This window comes from Martes martes (assembly GCF_963455335.1).
Source record: "Martes martes genome assembly, chromosome: 11".
NCBI classification, from domain to species: Eukaryota; Metazoa; Chordata; class Mammalia; order Carnivora; family Mustelidae; genus Martes; species Martes martes.
Window position 1 is genome coordinate 67,513,123 of NC_137899.1, and position 17,208 is coordinate 67,530,330.

Genomic DNA, 17,208 nt, shown 5'->3' on the forward strand with positions numbered 1-17,208 from the left:
CAGCCAAGACCAACTTCACTCACCAAGAACAGCAGAATTCTAGAGGAGGAGAAAGCAAATCTTATCTGGACAAAATGACAAGGCGGAAAAACTCACCACAGAAAAAAGAACAAGAGGCAGTACCAAAGGCTGGGGACCTAATCAATACGGACATTGGTAATATGACAGATCTAGAGTTCAGAATGACAATTCTCAAGGTTCTAGCCAGGCTCAAAAAAGGCATAGAATATATTAGAGAAACCCTCTCCGGAAAGATAAAAGCCCTTTCTGGAGAAATAAAAGAACAAAAATTTAACCAAGTTGAAATCAAAAAAGCTATTAATGAGGTGCAATAAAAAATGGAAGCCCTCACTGCTAGGATAAATGAGGCAGAAGAAAGAATTAGTGACATAGAAGACCAAATGACACGGAATAAAGAAGCTGAGCAAAAGAGAGACAAACAAATACTGGATCACGAGGAGAGAATTTGAGAGATAAGCAACACCATAAGAGGACACAACATTAGAATAATTGGGATTCTAGAAGAAGAAGAAAGAGAGAGGGGAGCAGAAGGTATATTGGAGACAATTATTGGAGAGAATTTCCCTAATATGGCAAAGGGAACAAACATCAAAATCCAGGAGATGCTAAGAACGCCCCTCAAAATCAATAAAAATAGGTCCACACCTCGTCACCTGATAGTAAAATTTACAAGTCTTAGCGACAAAGAGAAAATCCTGAGAGCAGCCCGGGAAAAGAAGTCTGTAACATACAAGGGTAAAAACATTAGATTGGCAGCAGACCTACCCACAGAGACCTGGCAGGCCAGAAAGAACTGGCATGATATATTCAGAGCACTAAACGAGAAAAACATGCAGCCAAGAATACTATATCCGGCTAGGCTATCATTGAAAATAGAAGGAGAGATAAAGAGCTTCCAGGACAAACAAAAGCTGAAAGAATTTGCAAACCCCAAACCAGCTCTACAGGAAATATTGAAAGGGGTCCTCTAAGCAAAGAGAGACCCTAAAAGTAGTAGATCAGAAAGAAATAGAGACCATATATAGGAACAGTCACCTTACAGGCAATACAATGGCACTAAATTCATATCTCTCAATAGTTATCCTGAATGTTAATGGGCTAAATGCCCCAATCAAAAGACACAGGGTATCAGAATGGATAAAAAAACAAAACCCATCAATAGGCTGCCTACAAGAAACTCATTTTAGACCCGAAGACACCTCCAAATTTAAAGTGAGGGGGTGGAAAACAATGTACCATGCTAATGGACATCAGAAGAAAGCTGGGGTGGCAATCCTTATATCAGATCAATTACATTTTAAGCCAAAGACTATAATAAGAGATGACAAAGGACACTATATCATACTCAAAGGGTCTGTCCAACAAGAAGACCTAACAATCTTAAATATCTATGCCCCTAACATGGGAGAAGCCAACTATATAAACCAATTAATAACAAAATCAAAGAAATACATCGAGAGTAACACAATAATAGCAGGGGACTTTAATACTCCCCTCACTGAAATGGACAAATCATCTAAGCAAAAGATCAACAAGGAAATAAAGGCCTTAAATGACACACTGGACCAGATGGACATCACAGATATCTTCAGAACATTCCATCCCAAAGCAACAGAATATACATTCTTCTCTAGTGCACATGGAACATTCTCCAGAATAGACCACATCCTGGGTCATAAATCAGGTCTCAATCAGTACCAAAAGATCGAGATCATTCCCTGCATATTTTCAGACCACAATGCTCTGAAGCTCGAACTCAATCACAAGAGGAAATTTGGAAAGAACGCAAATACATGGAGACTAAACAGCATCCTTCTAAAAAATGAATGGGTCAACCAGGAAATTAAAGAAGAATTGAAAAAAATCATGGAAACAAATGATAATGAAAACACAACAGTTCAAAATCTGTGGGACACAACAAAGGCAGTCCTGAGAGGAAAATATATAGCAGTACGAGCCTTTCTCAAGAAACAAGAAAGGTCTCAAATACACAACCTAACCCTACACCTAAAGGAGTTGGAGAAAGAACAACAAAGAAAGCCTAAACCCAGCAGGAGAAGAGAAATCGTAAAGATCAGAGCAGAAATTAATGAAATAGAAACTAAAAAAACAATAGAACAAATCAACAAAACTAGGAGCTGGTTCTTTGAAACAATGAATAAGATTGACAAACCCCTGGCCAGACTTATCAAAAAGAAAAGAGAAAGGACCCAAATAAACAAAATCATGAATGAAAGAGGAGAGATCACAACCAACACCAAAGAAATACAAACAATTATAAGAACATACTACGAGCAACTCTACGCCAACAAATTTGACAATCTGGAAGAAATGGATACATTTCTAGAGACATATGAACTACCACAACTGAACCAGGAAGAAATAGAAAACCTGAACAGACCTATAACTAGTAAGGAGATTGAAACAGTCATCAAACATCTCCAAACAAACAAAAGTCCAGGACCAGATGGCTTCCCAGGGGAATTCTACCAAACATTTAAAGAAGAATTAATTCCTATTCTCCTGAAACTGTTCCAAAAAATAGAAATGGAAGAAAAACTTCCAAACTCATTCTATGAGGCCAGCATCACCTTGATCCCAAAACCAGACAAGGATCCCACAAAAAAAGAGAATTACAGACCAATATCCTTGATGAACACAGATGCGAAAATTCTCACCAAAATACTGGCCAATAGGATCCAACAGTACATTAAAAGGATTATTCACCACGACCAAGTGGGATTTATTCCAGGGCTGCAAGGTTGGTTCAACATCTGCAAATCCATCAATGTGATACAATACCTTAATAAAAGAAAGAATAAGAACCATATGATACTCTCAATAGATGCTGAAAAAGCATTTGACAAAGTGCAGCATCCCTTCCTGATTAAAACTCTTCAAAGTGTAGGGATAGAGGGCACATACCTCAATATTATCAAAGCCATCTATGAAAAACCCACAACAAATATCATTCTCAATGGAGAAAAACTGAAAGCTTTTCTGCTAAGGGCAGGAACAGGGCAAGGATGTCCATTATCACCACTGCTGTTCAACATAGTACTAGAAGTCCTAGCCTCAGCAATCAGACAACAAAAAGAAATTAAAGGCATCCAAATCGGCAAAGAAGAAGTCAAACTATCACTCATTGCAGATGATATGATACTATATGTAGAAAACCCAAAAGGCTCCACTCCAAAACAGCTAGAACTTGTACAGGAATTCAGTAAAGTGTCAGGATATAAAGTCAATGCACAGAAATCAGTTGCATTTCTTTACACTAACAACAAGACAGAAGAAAGAGAAATTGAGGAGTCAGTCCCATTTACAATCACACCCAAAACCATAAGATACCTAGGAATAAATCTAACCAAAGAGGCAAAGAATCTATACTCAGAAAACTATAAAGTACTCATGAAAGAAATTGAGGAAGACACAAAGAAATGGAAGAATGTTCCATGCTCATGGATTGGCAGAACAAATATTGTGAAAATGTCTATTCTACCTAAAGCAATCTACACATTTAATGCAATCCCTATCAAAATCCCATCCATTTTTTTTTTCAAAGTAATAGAAGAAATAATCCTAAAATTTATATGGAATGAGAAAAGACCTTGAATAGCGAAAGGAATATTGAAAAAGAAAGCCAAAGTTGGTGGCATCACAATTCCAGACTTCAAGCTCTATTACAAAGCTGTCATCATCAAGACAGTATGGTACTGGCATAAAAACAGACATATAGATCAATGGAACAGAATAGAGAGCCCAGAAATAGACCTTCAACTCTATGGTCAACTAATTTTCGACAAAGGAGGAAGGTATGTCCAATGGAAAAAAGACAACCTCTTCAAATGGTGCTGGGAAAATTGGACAGCCACATGCAGAAAAATGAAATTGGACCACTTCCTTACACCGCACACGAAAATAGACTCAAAATGGATGAAGGACCTCAATGTGAGAAAGGAATCCATCAAAATCCTTGAGGAGAATGCAGGCAGCAACCTCTTTGACCTCAACCGCAGCAACTTCTTCCTAGGAACATCGCCAAAGGCAACGGAAGTAAGGGCAAAAATGAACTACTGGGATTTCATCAAGATCAAAAGCTTTTGCACAGCAAAGGAGACAGTTAACAAATCTGAAAGACAACTGACAGAATGGGAGAAGATATTTGCAAATGACATATCAGATAAAGGGCTAGTATCCAAAATCTATAAAGAGCTTAGCAAACTCAACACCCAAAGAACAAATAATCCAATCAAGAAATGGGCAGAGGACATGAACAGACATTTCTGCAAAGAAGACATCCAGATGGCCAACAGACACATGAAAATGTGCTCCACATCACTCGGCATCAGGGAAATACAAATTAAAACCACAATGAGATACCACCTCACACCAGTCAGAATGGCTAAAATTAACAAGTCAAGAAATGACAGATGCTGGCGAGGATGCGGAGAGAGGGGAACCCTCCTACACAGCTGGTGGGAATGCAAGCTGGTGCAATCACTCTGGAAAACAGTGTGGAGGTTCCTCAAAAAACTGAAAATAGAGCTACCCTATGACCCAGCAATTGCACTACTGGGTATATATCCTAAAGATACAAACGTGGTGCTCCGAAGGGGCACGTGCACCTGAATGTTTATAGCAGCAATGTCCACAATAGCCAAACTATGGAAAGAACCTAGATGTCCATCAACAGTTGAATGGATAAAGAAGATGTAGTATATATACACAATGGAATACTATGCAGCCATCAAAAGAAATGAAATCTTGCCATTTGCGACGACATGGATGGAACTAGAGGGTATTATGCTTAGCGAAATAAGTCAATCGGAGAAAGACAACTATCATATGATCTCTTTGATATGAGGAAGTGGAGATGCAATGTGGGGGGGTTGGGGGGAGGTAGGAAAAGAAAAAATGAAAGAAGATGGGATTGGGAGGGAGACAAACCATAAAAGACTCAATCTCAAAAAACAGACTGAGGGTTGCTGGGGGGAGGGGGGACGGGAGAGGGTGGTGGGGATATGGACATTGGGGAGGGTATGGGCTATGATGAGTGCTGTGAAATGTGTAAACCTGGCGATTCACAGACCTGTACCCCTGGGGATAAAAATACATTATATGTTTATTAAAATAAATAAATAAATAAATAAGTTTTAAAAATAGTATCTGTGTGTTGAAATCCATAATTTCACTTCCTTTGCCCCCATTCTCCCGGCTCACCAGATAGGAGGCAATATTGGGGTTCAGGTAGGCACTATGGTTCAGGCCTATTTTGATTTCAAGAAGGAAAAGTCCTGAGGTAGGAGCCTTTGTGACCCTCTACCATCTGCATGGCCATTCTGCGCCCTGGTTTCCACATCTGTAAAATGGAAACAGTAATGCCCACCCTGACTTAATGTATGTCAAATGAAAGAGCCTTTACTGAACCGAGCACCTTATTTTTTAAAAATATTTTATTTATTTATTTGACACAGAGAGAGAGAGAGATCACAAGCAGGCAGAGAGGCAGGCAGAGGGAGAGGGAGAAGCAGGCTCCCCACTGAGCGGAGAGCCCAGGACCCTGAGATCATGACCTGAGCCGAAGGCAGAGGCTCAACCCGCTGAGCCACCCAAGGCACCCCTGAGCACCTTATTTTTATCCAGAGGTAAAACATTAATTAATAAAATGAAAATAACCCCAAGCAGCATTCTTAATCCTTTGAAATTCTTTCAATTGAAAGGTAACCCACCCCAGAAACTGAAATACCTACTTTGCTTCCTTTGGTAAAGTATCAACTTTCATTTTACCAAAATCTGACTTTCTGCCTCTCATTTACCTCAGCAGACTCTGAAATGTCTTGCATTGAGTCAGAAGGAGCCCAGACCATACCCTGAAGACCAGCAATCTTGGTCCCTGTTGTGTTACATTTCGCTAGTACATTAGGACAGGGTCATCTAGGAAGGAGGATTTTTACTGAGCCTTTCATCTTTGAACAACACAACCTTGCCTAAAAAGAGAAAATCAAACACCAGGTACAAATGGTGATTATGCGTCAGTGTGGTCTATTACACTAAAATAACAACCAATCAAAACAAATCTTAATGATAATTATGACTGTTTTTCACTTTTTTTCCTGTTTTGTGAAATGGTAATAATGTTTTCCTCTTCTTTCTCTAATTCAGGGATGTGAAAATGCAAAGTAAGGTTTATGATATACTGTAAACGTCCAGTAATAGGGGGATGGGTCAGGAAAATATGGGACATTTATGTGGTGAAGAACTGTAGAGTAATTAAGGGGCTTGACCTAAGTCTCTATGTCTTAACATAGATCTACAGATCTCAAAAACATACTGTTGAGTGAAAAACAGAAGTTGCAGAGCTATACATACAGTAGACATTACTATGAAAGTAAAATCCCACATGGTGGGGAGGATTCTGGAAAGATAATGTTAAAGGCAGAGGAATTTTGGAATTTCTTTGAATTTCTACCTAAGATGGGAAAAAGGGCTCCTGGATAGAAAAACCCCCAATCCATGGACAATTGTTACAACATAAGTAGGTGTCTCCATGAACCCCAAAACACATTTAGGCAAGGATAAACCACTCACGGCCACAAGACCTATGGGTTATCAACGTCCATGTGGCAGAAAGTAAAGGGAAGCAATGGAATGCCAGAGAAACCTGAGAGTAGGGGAATCCCCAGAGAGCCCATAGGTATTGCTTAGAAAGTATGGTGGGCCGATTAAAGAACAGCACCTGAGATGGGGAGGGGTTTGGCCCACTGTGACAGATGAGTACAACGGGCTCAAGCCCAAGGACTAAGATGGCTGGCTTGTCCAGGCATCTATAAATTGCAGAAACTGACCTGCCAGAGCTCCCTAACAGGACAGTGTGCATACTGAGGAGAAACTGCTGGGTTTGGAAACAACACTGAGTGGGACAGAAGCAAAGGAAAGAGAAAATCCAGATAAAAGTGGGCAGGGGACAGTCAGAAACTCTCTCAGCAAGCAAGCTGCTGTGGTTTGTGTGTCTGTGTGTCTTAACACTACATAGGAACAACAGAAAAAGTTTTGTGCATTTAGAAAAGTACCCCGAGCCACTTCTCTTTAAGAGTTTTGGGAAACTAATTTCACATAAAAATGAGCAACAGAAATGTATCTAGGTCAACTCCCATACAAAGTTATTATAAGAAAAAAAGAATAAGGAACAGAATCACATCCTTATAGACAGCAAAAGCATGCCAGAAAGTCAAGCCCAAAAAAGGATTAAAAAATAACATAGTATTTCGTAATGAGCTAAGAAGCATTAATAAAATGTTTTAAGTCGTGAAAGAACAACAGAAATCAGAATTAGAATAACTCAGACATGGAATAAAAGAACTCAGGGAAAAATACAAGATTATAAGAGAAATGAAGTCTGAACTAGAGTGAACACAAGAACTGAACACAATAGCTAATGTCTTAAGTAAAATACAAGGTGAAAAGGAGTAAAACTTTCAAGAGAAAAAGGGATAGAAACTATTCAATAGCTAGGCAACATATCAAGGTTAGGCAAAGAAGATTCAAAATATGGATATTAGAAATCCCTGAAAAAGAAAACCAAATCAATGAAACTGAACAAGTAAACAACTTTCCTGAAATTATAAAAAAATGTACTTGAGAACATTCTCCGTGCCTGACATCAACATACAACAACTAACACCAAGACACATTCTACTTAGATGACTGAATTTTGGAGAAGAAAGGAAAAAGCAATCTTTGAATTTCTAGGCAAAAACAGCAAGTGACTTACAAGAAAAAGGGAATTAGATTACCAGCAGGCTTTTTAAAGACACATTTAAGATACTTAGGGAAAGAAATTGTGTGCCAAGGATTTACATATCCAGAAAAACAACTGATTTTCAAGTGTAAAGGGCACAGAAAGCTAGCTATTGACATGCAAGAATTCAGGGAATATTGTTCCCATGAGTCCCTCCTGAGGAATGAACTTTGGACAACAGCTCAGCTAGAGAGGCATTCTCATAAGGGCTGGTGGTGAACATGGATCAAATAGTTGCTGATGGGACTGAGACAAAGTGAGGGCAGGCAGGGAATGGGTAGCATCCGTAATACCTGTATGCTCAGGGCATATAGTACAATGACTACAAAGGGTGGAGAAACAGGAAAAGTATATGCAAAAAACAATGTTAACTGCTCTCAGTGATTATAAAGTATGTTAATGGTAGCAGGACGAGGATTGACATTCTGAGACGTTATATATGTAATGAGGGATAGGTGAATGAGTAATTATGGGATATTTTATCCCTATGCCCTTGAGAATTAGGACTTCAAGTATGGAAAGAAGAGATACAGATATGATTCAGAAGAGATTAAGAAGAAAATCCTGTCAAGAAAAGAATCCTATCGTCCTGGATTTGAAGTGTTAGTATGAACTCACTAGACATTTTGTCTTAAAATTATATGTAATATCGGTAAATGTATGTATATATAAATATATGTGTTTTTTCTAGCATTGTCTACTGAAGAAACCCAGAAAGAATGACCAACTCAGTGGCAATAAACACCCAAATTGTGGTCTTAAAATACTATTTCCCGGGACGCCTGGGTGGCTCAGTTGGTTAAGCGGCTGCCTTCGGCTCAGGTCATGATCCCAGCGTCCTGGGATCGAGTCCCACATCGGGCTCCTTGCTTGGCGGGGAGCCTGCTTCTCCCTCTGCCACTCTGTCTGCCTGTGCTCGCGCTCTCTCTCTCTTTCTCTGACAAATAAATAAATAAATAAATAAAAATCTTTAAAAAAAAATACTATTTCCCAATAATGGAAACCAGAGCTTTTGAGAGAAGTCATTGATTTCAAGCCTGGGGCTGGAAATGCACAAGACAGGGCTGGAACATCTTGTATCAATTAGTAAGGAAGCTATCAAAGGTTACTTAGACTCCTGTCAAAGGGACTCAGGAGCCAACTTGAAGTTCCCACTGGTCAAACATGAGACAGTTTGAGTTACAGAAGGATGGTAATTGAAAAAAAACAAAACAAACTCATGAAATACGTATAAATTCAAGAGTTCATAATGGTATTTTAAAGAAAAGTGATTGACTACTGTGGGATGATCACAGAAAGGCAATGAATTATTTGAAAACTGGCAAGTAGAGCAAAGGAATCAGGAATGTATCTGGACTTTCCTACTATAAACATTATCATCAGTGACTGTGGGGAAAATGTCTTTAAAATATGATGAGGATGAGGGAAGTGTCTCTAATGCATTTCCACCACTAAATATAATATGAATGTTATATTAGAATAGCACCATTTTGCAACTCCCAATGAACTAATAGATCGGGTTATTGAGCATCAACAGCTGCTAATATCACAAAAAGGAAAAACCACATTTAATGGCCTCTCAATGAAAGAAAACATCACCACTTATAGTCTTGCCAAAGAAATCAAACTGGAGTCTGATCAAGCCTCTGGATCTAGCTGCAAATTTTCACGAAATACAGAACACACAGTAACATACTCAACCATACCACAGGGAAGCAATCAGCAAAATCTAGGCTGTGGGAAACTCTACAGAGCAAATCCCACAATTAAATTGCATGGCAAAGAAAGGGAAGGGAAGAAAACTTGTAGATTAAAAGACATATTAAACATTTTAAATACATTTTGTTTTACCAGAAACAGGTTAAAAAATTATTCACTGAACAATACCATACATTGTTTATGAATTCATACAAGTGAATGTGAAAGTATAAAGCTCAACAAGAACAATACTCATTAAGTTCATATGAGTGGTTCCCTCTAAGGAGATTGGAGGAGAATGGAACTGGGGGCGAGGGGAAGCCAAAGGGTGTTTCAAGTTTATCTGCCACATTCTAATCCCATAAAAGAAAGATGATGTAAATATGTCAAAACCTTAGCAATGGTTAATCTAGGACATTGTAAACACATCTGTTTTATTCTCTCTTGATCTTTAGTTTAAATTCCAAGAAATTTAGCTTGTGAATGCATATTGTAACTGAATGCAGTAAATCCTCCGAAAATGCTTCTGTGCTGTTCACACAACATGCTGTATAAACCCAAGACACAGCCGCCATTAGTCTAGCTTCCTTACGTTGAGAAAATTCATCCTTGATGAATTTGTCTCTTAACGTTAAATCAATGACAGTTTGACTCTCAAAGAAGTTTACCCATTGTGACTGTTCACTTAATAGTATTCCATAAAGGAAACAGAATCAGCATTTTCTCGATTTTGTTGAGATTGAAAGAGAAATACACAACTTGTGTATTTTTATACCTAATCATTTTTATTCATTCTAGAAGATGGAGATAATGTTAAATTATGATTGAATCATCAAACATAATACCTATTCCATCCAAATCTGTAAATTCACTAATTATGCTTTCTATTTCTATTTCTTTTTTTTTTAATTTAAAATTTAGATAGTTAACATATAATGCATATTGATTTCTGGAGTAGAACTCAGTGGTTCATCACTTACATACAACACCCAGTGCTCATCATAACAAGTGCCTTCCTTAATACCCATCACCCATCTATCCCATCCCTCACTCACCTCCCTCCATTGACCTCCATCACTTCCCCCAGTTTGTTTTCTTATCAAGAGTTTCTTATGGCTTGTTTCCCTCTCTCCTTTTATTCCTTTTCCCCCTTCCCATATGTTCATCTCTTTTCTTTCTTAAATTCCACAGAGTGAATGAGATCATACGATATTTGTTTTTTTCTGACTTATTTCACTTAGCATAATACTCTAACTTTATCCATGTTGTTCCAAATGGCAAGATTTCATTCTTTTGGATGGCTGAGGAGTATTCCATTGTATATATACCACATCTTTATTCATTCATCTGTTGATGGACATTTGGGCTCTCTCCATAGCTGGGCTATTGCTGATAATGCTGCTATAAACATTGGGGTGCATGTATCCCTTCGAATCTGTACCTGTGTGTCCTTTGGGTAAATACCTAGTAGTGTGATTGCTGGATCACAGGGTAATTCTATTTTTAACATTTTGAAGAACCTCCATACTATTCTCCAGAGTGGCTGTACCAGTTTGCATTCCCACTAACAGTCCAAGAGGGTTCCCCTTTCTCCTCATCCTCACCAACATCTCGTTTCTTGTGTTATTAAATGAAAAAATAAGAATAATAAAAGAAATATAGAATACAAGTAAAAAGGAAGCTCAATCCTATCTCCCCTAGAGCTGAAGCTTTGCAGCACTCTATGATAATAAACTTGGTGGGAGCTAGTTGTTTATGCTGGTCTGCGGCGGGAGGGGTCCGCTGCACTGATTCTCAGGCTGACGTGTCTGGGTGGAAACACCTCTCCAGGGCGCAGTGGGGTGAGGCTTGGTGGCCAGAGCTCCGGCCTCCACTAGGTGGCGCTGTTTTTGCTCCCTGAACGCTTATCAACGCGGATGTGCGGGATGAATATGGCCGTGCCCTGCTCTCCAGCCGCGGAGCTGAAAGTTCACACCCCCTACTCTTTTGTGAGCCCTCAAAGAAAAGCAAACAGTCACCCTATTTGTGCCCCCCGTGTATGCTAGAACCCTGCATTCACTCTGCCTGTGTACAAGCCTTTTTATTTCTGGCATGTGACTGAATTTCAAAACCAAATTTCAGGGTCGCCCACCCCTCAAACCATACTGTTCCTCTGGGAGAGATTCTCCCCCACGCTTGCCTGCCCCTCCCAGGAAAGGGGTCCCCAGACCGACGGGGGGTCCACACTTTATAGCGGAAAGCCTGCACGAAGTCCCGCTGCTCTCTCGGGCCTCCGGCTTCTATGCCTGGGAACCCAGGCGCCCCTTGGTGCCACGCATTCTTCCTGAAACCCAGGGGATCGTCAGACTACCTTGTCACTCCTGGGATTTTGTCCCTCTTCGACACCTAAGCACCTTTAGTCCAGGCTCATCTGCCACCATAAGGAACTTAAAAGTTCAGATTTTGCGTTCAGAGGCTTCTAATACTTAGCAGTAGCGCGCCCAAGCAGGCTCCCTCTCAGCCCCCGTTTCCACAGCTCAGTCTCCCCCAGTGATTTTCCGCACTTCCTACCTCCCAAAAGGTGGTCGCTTTTCTACTTGGAGACTTGCAGTTCTGTTCTTTCAGACCCCCGATGGACTTCTTGGGTGTTCAGAATAACTTGATAACTATCTAGCTGTGTTTGGGGGCCAAGAGGACCTCCAGGCCCTCCTACTCCTCTGCCATCTTAATTCCTCCCCCCACAACTTGTTTAAGTCATCAATCAGTTTTTGTTTTTGTTTTTGTTTTTTTGGAGGATGGGTAAACGACTTAATTGTGATCCTGTTCAAATCCATGGGCTGTTCCCAGATGATTTGCCCGGTTGGGGTTTTAAGATCAGCTGTCTTCTCAGCCTAAACAAAGCTCTGTGTTGGTAGGGATCTGGATGCGTCCGGGAATGTGCATGCGGTTAAATTAACATAAATCACTGAAAATTATCCATTTTTTCATTATTTTTACCTTCTTGGTACTTAGGGCAGTGAACCCCAGTTGGTGGGCAAATCCTTATAAATGTAACACATGAAACAAAAATTAGCCATTCTATGTTTTAGTCCTTAAATGTCCACAGCAATCTCATCCTGCCATGATGGAAAATGAACATTGGGGAACACAACTGTACTAGAGTGGTGTGTGTGTGTGTTTGTTTTAATTTCTATTAGTCTCATAAAACTATCAACTCACATAAACACCTCAATTACTTTCTCCTCCATAAGCAGGTGTAGGGTATAAACTCACTCATGATGACTCAAGAATTGAACGAAGAAGCAGACCCACAACTGCATGACCCTTTCTGTACTTACCCGGCAGGTAGCTGCAGAGTCTCTCCATCGAGGCCTCCACCGTGGAGTTGTGAACTTGAGCAAGCTGTTCAATCACGGAAACTACCACCACGCAGGCTGCAAGCGGGGAGGGGCAGAAGAAAACGTCAGCAGTGTGGTAAAGAAAACAGTGTTGGAGGGCCAGAGGAAAGGAAGGGATACGTGTGTGTCCTTAGGAACACCAACCTTCCCACAACACAGAACATTTGTTTGCTAAGCCTTTTAAAATCTGCCGTGTGCATAAAGGCACTGTGAGTTGTAATGAGGTGTGAAGTGTGCTAAGATGGTGTGTTTGAGGACCAGAAAGACTGGTTGTCAGTTCAGTTTTGCTACTTGGAAGCTATGTGACTTTGGGGAGCTAACAGAATCTTTGTTTATTTCTATTTTGATCACATGGGAGAAAGACACGGTATTTAAAGGAGATGGTGCAGAAATAAACCAGCCATAGAAGCTCAGTAGACATTGGCTTCTTTCCCCTCTCCTTTTCTTCCTTTTTGCAGTAGATGGCTTCATTGTGACTAGGCTCATTCCCACCCCATACATGCTCAGCTGTGATCCAGGGTCAGTTTTTTAATTTCAGAAAAGTGGTGGAAATTGCTCAGCATTTGGAGTCAGAAGATCTGGTATTGAGTCTTGCCCTTGAATCTTGGACTCAGCATCCTGGCTTTCTAATACTTGGTCTCCTCACTGCAAAGTAGGTAATAAGTTTTCTACAGGGCTCCTGTAATGATTAAGGGAGATAACAGTGCAACCGAATGTGCCTTTGAAATCATAGCACTATTGTAAAATATCATTTTACCTCCCAGCTATAAAGCACTCTGCTTGAAAGCATGTACCAATATAATAAGTGTCTAGAAAGAACCTCAGATTAAATTAAAAATATATTCCTTCAGCTATCTTGATATATAAATGTGTAGGCCCAGAAGTACTAGGCTGACAGCCCTTAGAAGGTTCTATTACCAGCCTTGATCTCCTGAATGCCTGTGGAAGCCCAATCCTCCTTTTTCCAAAGGGAGGGGACTCTTTCTTCTATACACAAAGGATTGGTTGTCCAAAGATCAGTAAGTCTGTGTGAGGAAATTGGTAGGCCTTCTTGAGATAACAGGAGTGGCATTTATTAGCAGAGGTTGGTTTCTAAGGAGGCAAAAGAAGGCTTATATCTCAAATGAAGAAGTTCCAGGGTGCCTGGCCCAGTAGTAAGCTCGCTATTATCTATATGCTCAAGGAGCTGGGAACCCAAATTCACATGCAGTGTCATTAAAACCAGATTTCTACAAGGACCCCTTGAGTGAAGGTGGCTGATAACAGATGTGATAGTACAACCAACATTTCTAGACAGATAAAACTGGACAAAGCTGGACTCCCCTAATCTGAGATAGCATGATCTTAAAAACCAGTCTTACTGTTCTGAGAGCACTGGCACGTTTATCAACGTCAACTATCAAGGTTGATTAGATGTGCTTTTAAACTAACTCATGTATTGATTGAGAGTCTTATTACATCTAGTGAATTCAGTAGCTAATACTTGTTAGCACTTTATAGTCTAAAAAGCATTTTCATATATATTTTATTTTAAAAACATTTCAAAAATACAGATGCAATGCAATCTCAGTTTAGCAAACAAAAAATACAGAATACTGTAAATAAGATAAACATCCTTTAAATCACCCAGAGATAGACCAATTTCATTTTTATTTTAAATATATATATATTTAACATATGTGAATATATTCAGCATTTATAATATGCTTTTATACCTTAATATATGTCTCTGCCAATCACCTCTTAAGTTAGGTGGAGCCAAATAAATTTTAATAGCTGCAATTGAAAAACAATTATAAATAATTATATTGCAGTGTAGAAAGGGGATACAGTGAGGTATAGTTAAAAAGGGAGAGGCTTTGAATTAAAGAATAAACTTGGGTTCCAATACTGGATCAGTCCATTATAAATAGTGCAACTTGGCACAAGTTACCTACTCTTCTAGAACTTCTTTTCTAAGAGTTTAGAGTTGGACCTTAAGTTCCTTGAGGATGGGAATGGGGTCTTAACTCTGACTTTGAGTGCCTGATGCAGGGTCTGGTTTGGAGTCAGGGGACAGCGAGGTTTTCTGACTTTAAGCAAGCTGATTGAGAAGCACTGAAGGGACATTTCAGTTGTCAGTTGCCAGGTGTCTCCACAGGAAAAGTGGAATGGGTGCACTTGAAGCTGTGTTCTGACTCAGTCATGATCCCCAACAACATTGCTTATAACTCTTTGTTTTGTCTTGTTGGAGGGCATAGGGCATGGCAGTACTTCTCATTCTGGTATGAAACAACCAGAGCCATCAGCTGAGTCAAACAGCAGATTGTATAGCAAATAGTCATGGCGTGCAGCTCAGGATCAAAGAAGGCAGAGGAGGGGCATCTGGGTGGCTCAGGTAGTTGAGCGTCTGACTCTTGGCTTTGGCTCAGGTCATGGTCTCTGGGTCGTGAGCTTGAGCTCTCAGTCAGGCTCCACACTTAATGTGGAGTCTGCCTGGGAGTCTCTTTCTCCCTCTCCCCCTCCCCTCACTTGTGCGTACATGCATGCACTCTCTCTCTCAAATAAATAAACAAATCTTTAAAAACAAACAAAGAAGGTGGTGGAGATTGGGTTGTAATCTTGCAACACAGTCACTTCATCTGGCATTTCATCAATGAGCGGCTTCACCCAAAGTGGACTTGGAATACAAGTATGCCTTTGTTTTAATCCAGGGCTTGGAAGGATCAATGCAAAGCGAATTGCGAATTGCGCTGCTCAAAACCAACCTGCTTCTTTGTACTTATAGATATGGGTTTTTCTTTTACGCAGAGGAATCCCATCAAGGACTCTTACAACTTTGGAGGCTCCTTAGCACGGCTTGCTAAAATTGGAAATCATTAGATAAAAAGGAGCAAAAAAAAAAAAAAAGTCAGCTGCCTCTGAAGATCAGGTGGATCTTGCCATTACCCTCACTCTGCCTGGTAAAGAGTTACGATCAAAAGAACTCTGCAGAAAAGGGGGTAAAATAGGTTTGAAATATGTAAATGCCCAGGTTGGGCTTCACTTTGATTTGAGTCCCTGCCCACTTGGACATCCCCGCCCATTTCCAGGGGGGCTCGACTCCCCTTCCAGCTGGATTGTTAATTTAGGGTCTGCAGTGAGGTGTGTTCTGAATCCTTCAGTTGGCGAGAATAGAGAAATTGACTTTGCTGTAGTTTCTAATAAGAGGTTCCCCGGACTTGACAAGCTAAAGAATGTTTTCCTTGGGAGAGATGCATGAGCAGAGTAATTTCTCCCATTACAGACCATTCTCTGGCTGCTAATAAAAGGCCTGGCTCCGCTCAAGTGAGTTTGTCCAAGCTACTGTTCATTTAGAAAGTGACGAGAGCCAGTGAGAGCTGTGCATTTAGTTCAGTGGTCACCATTTGAAACCTCACATATGGCAAATCTCTTCTCACATGGCATCTGAGACTAAGGAGGGTAATCGAAACAGACACTCCTGATATTGTAGGAGAAGATGAGAACAGGCCCAAATGAGAACACCTGCCAAAGGGATCTGCTTCTGGACACATACTGGAGGTAGGTTGCATACTATACTCAGAATCCTTTTGAAATGAAACAGGAGTCTTGCAACTCTAATTATAATCATATCCATGCTGGCTGGAAATGCAGGCACTGTGGAGAGCAGGCTAAAAGATTTCCCACTTGTCTGAAGTCCACACTTCATGGAAAAGCCTGGAAAGCACTTGGCACTTGTCAGAGCCAGGGTCAGCATGACTCTACTACCTTTTTGACCCTAAATGGGGGCATAAATAACTTGTCACATGGCTAGCATGTGCCCTACATGTTGTTGTTGTTGTTGTTTTAAGATTTTATTTATCTGAGAGAGTGAGAGAGAGAGAGAGAAAGAGAGCATGAGTGGGGCGAGAGGCAGAGAGAGAAGCAGACTCTCCGTGGAGCAGGGAACTTCCATCCTTGGACTGCGGATCGTGAGCTGAGTTGAAGGTAGACGCTTAACCAACTGAACCACTCAGGTGTCCCTGCCCTACAGTTTTTGAAGTGTTTTGCATACATTATCATTTCATTCAAACTTCACAACAACTCCTAGATGTAGGAATTATTGCTCTCATTTTACAGACTAGTGGACAGAGGCTTGGAGAGGTTAGCATACCTTGCCAAGTAACCAGCTGGGACTGGAACAGAGTATGCATTGAGTTCCTTCTAGATGGAGGCACTGTGCTGGGCTCCTAGTACATGCTGGAAACAAACTGACAGAGTTCCTGCCCTCTTAGAGATTATACTCTGTTAGAGAATAGTGATTGTAAACAAGTAAACAAACACAGAATTATA

At 40.3% G+C, this 17,208-nt stretch overlaps 1 protein-coding gene across 1 annotated transcript in view; it reads right to left on the bottom strand.

Annotated features, from left to right (window-relative positions):
* AOAH (acyloxyacyl hydrolase) overlaps positions 1-17,208 on the bottom strand; it is a 168,305-nt gene that overhangs the window by 136,415 nt on the left and 14,682 nt on the right. The window contains exon 2 of the mRNA XM_080818199.1: positions 12,838-12,933. Coding sequence (XP_080674325.1) covers positions 12,838-12,933 — 96 coding nt within the window. The remainder of the gene's footprint in view (positions 1-12,837; positions 12,934-17,208) is intronic.